This window comes from Poecilia reticulata, unplaced genomic scaffold, assembly GCF_000633615.1.
Source record: "Poecilia reticulata strain Guanapo unplaced genomic scaffold, Guppy_female_1.0+MT scaffold_662, whole genome shotgun sequence".
NCBI lineage: Eukaryota > Metazoa > Chordata > Actinopteri > Cyprinodontiformes > Poeciliidae > Poecilia > Poecilia reticulata.
The window spans coordinates 1,025-10,118 of record NW_007615411.1 but is presented as its reverse complement, the minus strand read 5'-3'; the positions used below and the strand labels follow the sequence as shown (position 1 = coordinate 10,118).

Below are 9,094 nucleotides of genomic sequence, written 5' to 3'. Positions count from 1 at the left end.
AAATCAATAAAGGGCATTAATTTCAGACTTTTATAATTTGTTGATCTCTAACTCATTAGAGAACTCAAATAATAAGCGTATAAACTGGAATATGGACCTATCATCAAATATCAGTAAACATCCCAGATCTTTGCATAAAGTGTAATTCTAAAGGGACTCTCATACACTGCATGTTGGAATGCAGACAAATCAATGCATTTTGGACAAAGGTGAAAGATATAATTGAAAAAATTCTCTCAAAGCAAATCTCACTGGATCCTAAATTGTTGCTGTTAGCTTTAAACCATGAGAAGCATAACTTTAGTAAATCAGAACATACTTTTATAGATATAAGCTCATTATCTGCAAAAACATGTATTGCTTTGGCTTGGAAAAATGTCAACAGACCTAGTGCCACACAGTGGTTAAAGCAGATGCATTCTAACTTGCCACTAGAAAAAATAACATATATTAGAAAATCCAAACAGTATCTTTTTGAGTGGATTTGGGGTCCTTTCATTCATTTTATTAAGGACTTAAACTTGTCAGAAGGTTTAAGTTTTGATTTGCTGGAACCTGCAGTGAGCCATGCTGATTAGACGTGTACAATTATATCTAACCTGGTTGTAATTATTTGAATACCCCTGTATTTGAGAAGCTGTTTTTGCTCCTATGCCTGTCATTTTTTTCTTCTCTTCCTTTCTTTCTTTCTTTCTTTCTTTATTTCTTTCTTTCTTTCTTTCTTTCTTTCTCTTTCTTTGTTTTTCATTTCTCTGATATGAGAAAGAATAATTACTGTCATGTAATAACTACAAACTACAAAGAAAATTTGTTCAGATAGTTACATGATTGTTTTTCCAAAGTGGAAAATCTCAAAAATATTTTGGTAAAAAACAAAATGAGCTCTACTCATTTTCTATTAAATTTAATGGAAACATCTGCTTCCCTTAAACTGTGACTGTCAGTTGAAGGGAACCAGATGGATATATTCTGAATACCACTTACAATATATTAATTGTTACACCTCAAGAAGACTTTTACACTTTCTCTTCTCTCTCTCTCCCTTTCCTGGACAAAGCCACTGCAGAGGCTACTGCTGTGATTAACTGCTACCATGGCCTGACCCCTGTGCACCATTTTCACACAATAAATCTAACAAAGCACAATTACTAGTGCATATAAAGTGAATAACTTAAGAAAATAATTTTCTTCCCAACAGTAAAACAGCACAAAAAAGGGGAACTATCCAAGCAAAACCTTCTTCTTTTTGGATTATGTCAATGTGTTCCTGTCTGTATTGAATAATCTTTACAATAGTGCTTCACAGAACACACTCAAACCAGTGTCTAAAATAAATCATTAATAAAATCTAAGATAAATATGAAAAATACAAATTTGAAAGGCAAGGTGTGTAACAAGAAAATATGAAAGCACTCAGCTAACAAAATAACATCTTTGTTTAATTAGAAATAACTTTTTCTTGTCAACTTTTAAAGCTTATTATGAACCACAGAGGAGGAAAAGTAGCATTTAGAGCCGTCTTTACCTCCATAGAGATGTCATCTCGGGGTGTTAAGTGTTGGCTTATTGCAGCCAGAGAGGCCTGGTCAACCTCACGGATGCAACCGTTCAACACCTCTATAGCGTCATCACATTCTCTCTGGCCTGGAGCCTTTTCTCTGCAAACATACAGTGGGAGGGAAGGAGTGATGAGCAGCTACTCTGACATACTTCTAGTCAAGCTAATAAATGCTAAGGAGCGATAGCTTTAGCTCAGAAATGTAATTTGTAAACATATACAAACAAAAACTGGTAACAACAGTTACCAAATCTAGGATTAAAGTCTTGACATAGAGAGACATTGTTTAATATGTCGTCATAAATCTACAACAATAAACTGAAGCAATGTTGTAAAGAAGAGTTGGAAGAAATTTCTCCCCAACACAGAGAGACTGATGGGCAGAAGTCACATGCTTTAAATGTTTGCTGACAAAAGTAGTTTCAGCAGGCTGCTAAATCAACACAGATTTGAATAATAGTGATGGACAGTATTGCTGTGTTCTTCTTTTAGAGTTGTATTTACCACATGTGAAATACAATTCAATGTCTATGTCAACTATAATAAACAGACATTATTGTTATGGTAACAATAAAGTGAATAAATACAAATAAAATAAATAAAAATAAATAAATGCACTGTGTGAATGAACCTAAGCCTCTATAATTAAATATTGTAATCCAACAATATGCTTCTTTAAGATGCTTCTTCATCATTCAATATTACAGCATATATTACATTGTTCATGTAATATTCTGCATTATAGTTTAAAAATTGATGCTGAAAATCTGTTTCATCATATGGAGATGAGAAGCAACAGCAGTCAGACTGAAGCATACCTCATGTTCGTGATGAGCTTCTTTATGGAGTCAGACACTGTCCTCGAGTGTCCCGCCAGCACCGACCACTTAGGGGGGTCTTTGGGGTTGACCGCCAGGGACCGGGCGGTCTGGATCAGGCCCGTCGAGCTCTCCAGCATCATCTGTGCTGCTGTTAAAATTGGCTCCATGGCTGCGTGCCCCTGAAGAGTTTGGATTAAACTCATTTTTAAATGACTCCAGAACATTTGGCACAGCTTCTATTTTACTGTGATATATGTGTTATCAATGGCTAAAAGCTGCAAGTTTACTTCCTCTGCTATTCCAGCCTCCTGTCTCTTTTCCTGTAACTAATGGAGGATATTTGTCTCTCTGGAATTATTAATGCTTATATCCCCTTTTATAAATTAGCTGTTTTTCTGCTTAGTTTTATGAAATATGACTTAAATAAGTTTTTAGTCAACAGAGACAGCATCTGCAAATGTTGTTCATCTGTTTTCCTGGAGTTTTTAAATGTATTCCTCATTACTGTTAAGTTGTTAGCATCCAAAAAGTCATTGCAGTGTAAATGTAAGAGTCACTGTTTTGTTTTTGAAAGGTGAAAATAAGGATCACACAGCTGAACAGGTTGCTCAAAAATGTTCAGTACCCAATACAGTTTGCCCTCCTTTCAGCATCAGCCTTCCAAATCTGGCTCAAGCAGCATGTTGAGCAATCATAATAAGTATTCATTCTTAAACAAGAATGACAGTTTTAATGCTTCAAATGGAACAAAAAAATTTGCTGGTGCATCATCAGTTTCTATTTTAGTGATGTATTCTTGCATGTCTGAAGGATAAACAAGATGTTTCACTTGTATCATCATGAGAAAAGAAAATTATTAACTTTTAGGTTTCTCAAGAAAACTTTTTAATGACAGTGAAAAAACAATAGGCACAGGTTTGTTGGTTATTAAATTAGGGCACGGGATACTGTCAACTAGTGGACAAGTGAAATAGCTCATAATCCAAATCAAATGTAATCACAATAACACTATGTGTTGCCTTATTAAGAAAGCAGGATACAGTTGAAAGGTTAGGAGAGGACTAACCTCCGGACTGATATGAGCAGGAATGCTGGCGAACTCTGGGTTTGAGGCGAAGGCAGTCAGGTTGTCCACAGCTTCTATCAAAGGGCCAGTAGCAGCCTTGCACTTCTCTCTGTTCTCCTGATTAAAGGCTCCATCTAAAGCCTGCAAAAGAGACATCAATGAAAAGTTTCCAAAAGACTACAATTCTAGAGGCTAGTTGGACCTCTGAGCTGCATTTTGCTGCGAGATAACTGTTGCTTAGTTATGGGCCCCTCTGAACTAGTTCCCAACAATCAGTGTTCTCGGGAACTCATTTTTAAACTCATTTAAGTATTTTTCTACTTGATGTGCTGCAAATTTCAAGCGTTAAAATCCAAACAGGACTGAGCTCAGCAATCAGTACACACAAACAAACAAGATGTTTGTAAATCAAGTGATAGATTTTGTCATATTACTGTTCATAAAGTGAAAAAGTACAAACCTTTATAGATTTCACCAGGTTGGCAGTGGTGTTGGCCACTTCTTTGGCTGACTGGACAAACTGTCTCTTGGCAACAGGGTTAGGTGTTTTGGAAGAGGCCAGGCGGCAGGCATTGCACAGAGCTGAAGTGTGTTTGGCAACAATGGTCGCTGCAGAAAGAACCTGAGCAGAGAGTAAGTGAGCAATTCATCACATGAAGGATCACTCTAAAAGAAACCAAAACCTGCTTAAGCAATGTGGTAACCACAAACCTGAGACTGGGTGCAGGCTGGATCCACCAGGTTCTGGCAGGCCATCTGGATAGCCTGGTTAGCCCGTGCAAACTGAGTGGGATCCACAAGACCTTTCTGACCTGCTACGCTGTTAGGGTCTGACACTCCCACCAAATAAGCTGCCTAGACACACCAGCAGGTGGTTGGTCACAACTCTCAACGGTAATAAACAGATAGTATTATAGAGAAAGTATGTTACCTGTGCAGCTGCTTCAGTGAGACCACACAATGCTTTGGATCCAGCACTGACTGAGTCTCCAAACTCAGGCAGGTTAGAATTCTTGGCATTGTGTGAAATGCCTGCCATGGACTCACCAAGAACCTGTCCAGAACAAACAATCAGCCGTGCCACCTAGAGAGCTTTCATGTTTTTACTACTAGTGTTTCAGTGACAGTACAGTGCATCATTTTAGGCCTTGGCTTATTTTCAACCTCAACAATTTAGTCTATAAGAGAAACCTTGAAGAAAGGTAATTAAATCGGATAAGAAAAGCAGCCGAGTGTGTGATGTACCTTAGAATTCTCCATGACGCCGTCAATGCACTCGAAGAACGACTGCTCATTCACTGCCTCTGTGGGGTTCTCCAGCATCCCTTTCACTGACTGCACACAGAGACCAAACTATTGCAAACTATGTTTCTATTACTGTTGATGTCACACTAAGTCTTAATGGACTGGATATCGGTATCAAAGTTTTAAAAAATGACTGCTTCAGGAAAGGGGATTTATTGTTGCTTCGCAACAATAAATCCCTGCTTTATAGTATAAAGCGAGTTTGACATCCCTGCTTTATAGTATAAAGCAGGGATGTCAAACTCAATTGCACAAGGGGCCAAAATTCAAAACACACTTAAGGTCGCGGGCCAACCAGGATAAACATTTATTGAACACACTTAAACTTAATGTTTTTGGAACATAAATATGAATAAAAACAGACAGGAATATTAAATTTAAACCTTAAATCACTTATACAGTATTTATTATTTCGCTCTAAATAAAAAATATCTTGTTAAATTATACAACTTAGAACTTAACTTAAACAACTTAACATTAAAATAACATTCAAATTCCTTTGCTCCTATGTCAATGTATATATTAAAAAAATAAACTTAAATATCCCAAAAGATTTTGCTCTCCTTAAAAATATCTCCTGTCAAAAGTAGAAATATGAACATGCTACAAAACCTGGAAATATACATAAAATATGTGCTTTTCAGAAATAACAATTCTTATCATTCTGTTTTCTTTGCTCTTATGACTCTGATTTGATCAATTGCTCTGATCCCAGCCGGACACCTGACATCTTTTTTTGGCAACAAATTGGTTTATGTTTGGTGTGAAGTCCTGTGTTGTGGAGATTCTCAGGATGGACTGCTAGTGGTCATCAGTGAGACGACTTCTGTGTGCTGTTTTGTTAATCTTCATCACTGAGAAGAGCTTCTCACACAGATATGTGCTCCCAAACATGCACAAGGTTTGAGCCGAATGAAGACGGAGCTGGGGCATTGCTGCAGGGATAGAGCGAATGAACTGTGTGGGCCCTGCAGTGTCATACTTTGCCTTCAGTGTCCCATTACACTGCAGCTCAATCAGTTCCATCTGAATCGGCGCAGGTGCAGTTTCAACATCAACGGCAAATGGGTTGCGAAGCAACTCAAAACTTTTTTGTGCTTCAAAGTCACTAAACCGCCGTGCGAACTCAGCGCGTAGTGTGCTCAGTTTGTCGGCAAAGTGGGTTTTGGGGAACACAGTTGTGCTGACTTGGCTCAACATTACTTGGCAACAGGGAAAGTGAGGCAAGTTGCATTGTTGCATTTGTGTCTCCCATAAAAGCAGCTTCACTTGAAACGCCTTCACCGCTTCATACATGTCAGTGATCATGCGATCACGTCCCTGGAGCTGCAGATTTAAGGCGTTAAGATGAGCTGTTGCGTCAGCCAGGAACGCCAACTCGCACTTCCATTTTTCATCTCTCAAAACGGTGGAGTCTTTTCCTTTACTGTCCATGAACTGACAGATTTCGTTGCTGAGCTCAAAAGCTCTGTTGAGAACTTTTCCCTGACTTAGCCAACGCACCTCTGTATGATAAGAAATGTCGGCAAATTCTGAATCCATCTCCTGCATAAAGGACCGAAACTGCCGGTGATTTAACCCTTTAGCTCGGATAAAGTTTACGGTTTGCGTTACAGTGCTCATTAAATGGTCCATTTTCAGGACTTTACCACATAGTGCTTCCTGGTGTATGATGCAGTGATATGCTGGTAACTCACCAGTACAGTTTTCCTCCTGCATCTTCACTCGCATCCTTCCCACTAGTCCGCATTTTTCACTGCACATAGCCGGTGCTCCATCAGTTGTAAGTCCAATAAGTTTGTCCCAGGGCAGTTTCATGTCGGTTACACTTTGACATACGTTTTCAAAAATATCTTTTCCAGTCGTTGTCCCGTGCATCGATTTAATGTCCATTACTTCCTCTGTTACGCGCAAATTGGAGTCCACTCCACGGATGAAGATAGCCAGTTGTGCAGTATCAGTCATGTCAGTACTTTCATCCACAGCAAGAGAGTAAGTAGGCAATGAAGTCTTTGCTACTTTCACTCAACTGTGCTCTTATATCATCTCACAAATTCGATCATTAACCGTATTTCTACTCATGGTTATATTTGCCAGCATCTGCTTTTTGTCTGGACATAAGACGTCGAACACCTTGATCATGCAGCTCTTTAGAAATTCTCCCTCCGTAAATGGCCGGGCTGATTTGGCGATCTCCTCCGCCATGATAAAACTTGCTTTCGCAGCAGCTTCACTTTGAGATTTTGCACGGGTAAAAAACGTCTGCTGGAGTGTCAGATTCTTCTCTAACTCTTCTGCTTTCTCTTTCTTCTGCTCTGCATCCAGGTCTTTCAGGTTATTCTTATGTTTTGTCTCGAAGTGCCGTCTTAGATTGAATTCTTTAATTACAGCCACATTAGTGCCACAAATGAGACACACAGGTTTACCGGCAACGTCAGTAAACATATACTCAGCCTCCCATCGGTTATTAAAGGCTCCGTTTTCAGAATCAAGTTTTCTCTTCGCCATTGTGAGGGGTATCTTCGGCTACCGGCTATCTGCGCGATATCTTGTAATAGCAAGACTGAATGGACGCGGGAGGTGCGCAGCAAGGCAGCCGAAGCATTGCATTGTGAGATGCAACGCTTCCCACAATGCGTTGCATCCCACGCAAGCGCGGCAGTGACTAAAACGTCAGAATATGACGTCTAGGGATGAGACGGCGTTGTTCATATCGACGGGCCATTAATAACAATAATGTAAAATGGTCTTGCGGGCCGGATGTGGCCCGCGGGCCGTGAGTTGACACATGTGGTATAAAGTTATATGGAGACTCGTGAATGGCAGCTCTAGCATAACAGATATTACCTCCAGCTCTCTGAGAGCGTTGTCACACTCCTTCTGACCTGGAGCCTGCTGAGTGCACATAGTGATGAGCTGGTTGATGCTGTCTGTTACTGCCCTGGAGACATAAAGACTCACACATGTTAAGTACAGACTAGCTATGGAGAAGGCACAGTCTTACAAAGGGGAGAGGATTTCTCACCGAGCTGCTGCTGCTAGCTGGTTCTTCAGGTTGGGTGAGCTGGGGTCGGTGGACAGAGCCTTGGCTGCAAGCAGCAGCTTGCTTGATGACATAGAGATAGTTTTCAGGTTGGACACTACTTGTGTCTGATCCTCTTTGGACTACAGGAGACAAGAAAGGCTGAAAGTTTGAATTCAGTTAGAGCACTAAATGTTTCTTCTTGAATAAAGCTACTGAATGTTCAGGAGAATTTAAATCAGAAGTTTGACCAGTTTTATGAACGCTTAAGCCACACATGATAACAACATGCAGAGTTTTTTAAAAACCAAAATGAATAAATGTGAGCTTACCTGCTTCTTAAAACCCTAAACAGAAGATGCCATTTTTGGAATACTAAAAACCACAATCCAAATTTGTATAAGAAAATAACTAAATAACTGGACACTGCAGAACGGAAAAGTCTCAGTTTCTTCATGTCTGCTGGATAGTAAAAAAAAAAGAGATTCTTTTTTGATGGTATGAAATACTTCTGTCTTTTATCCCCAGGCAGATGTTTTATTAACAGCTTCCATTTAACAGAGAGCATTTCTCATGATGATGACCAAAAAAACGAATTCAGTAATGAGCGTTTAATGGCAGTTTAACTCTGCCACAGAGTTCAACTACTTGTCATATGTTAGAATCTTTGCTGAAATTTGTTCACTTTGCTTGTGCTCCACTAGTTTGGTTTCCTGTAACTTCTTTCCTATATTTTCTAATAGCTCTTTGCTATCTCATTAGTAATCAAATACTCCTGCTACTATGGATCATTTGTCTCCAAATGGTGACTTAACCAAAATGACCTCTGTGGCAGTCTTATCTAATCCTACCTGGGAGGTTCCAGCCATGTCAACCCCAGCATCCAGGAAGGTGTTGAAGTCTTGTCCAAACTTGCTGGTAGCCCTGGCCAGGTCCTGGGTGGTCCCTCTAGATGCCTGGACCACCTCATTGGCTGACTGGTTAAGGCCAGCTGCCACCTCATTCAGCTGAGCCTGAATTTCCTGGAAACTTCGTCCACTGGACGGGAACTGCAAGGTTAGAGAGAGAATACCAATGTTGAAAGGGGCATAGCGAAATAAAAAAATAAAAAAAAAACTCATGTTTTTTTTCTTGAGAATGCACAAGTTAGAAAGAGGTCTTTACCTTAAATTTGGAAAAATATAAAGTAGTGTCCATCGTTTACTCTAGTCATGAAATACTTCTTCAGATTTTATAGCTAGAATTACACTACTCCCTTCCCCTTAAGCTCAAACTCAGAAAAAAGAACAGAGATGTTGTTTTGGACAAAGTTGAAGGAAATT

At 39.5% G+C, this 9,094-nt stretch overlaps 1 protein-coding gene across 1 annotated transcript; it reads right to left on the bottom strand.

Moving 5' to 3' along the window:
* Nucleotides 1-1,447: 1,447 nt before the first annotated feature.
* LOC103461143 (talin-1-like) lies at nt 1,448-8,821 on the bottom strand (the record flags this gene model as incomplete). Its single annotated transcript, XM_008403467.2, has 10 exons — nt 1,448-1,658; nt 2,377-2,558; nt 3,446-3,586; nt 3,906-4,067; nt 4,157-4,300; nt 4,377-4,499; nt 4,691-4,780; nt 7,598-7,691; nt 7,776-7,915; nt 8,624-8,821. Coding segments are annotated over 10 exons (1,470 nt in total), but the record flags the coding sequence as incomplete, so codon positions are not given.
* Nucleotides 8,822-9,094: the final 273 nt, after the last annotated feature.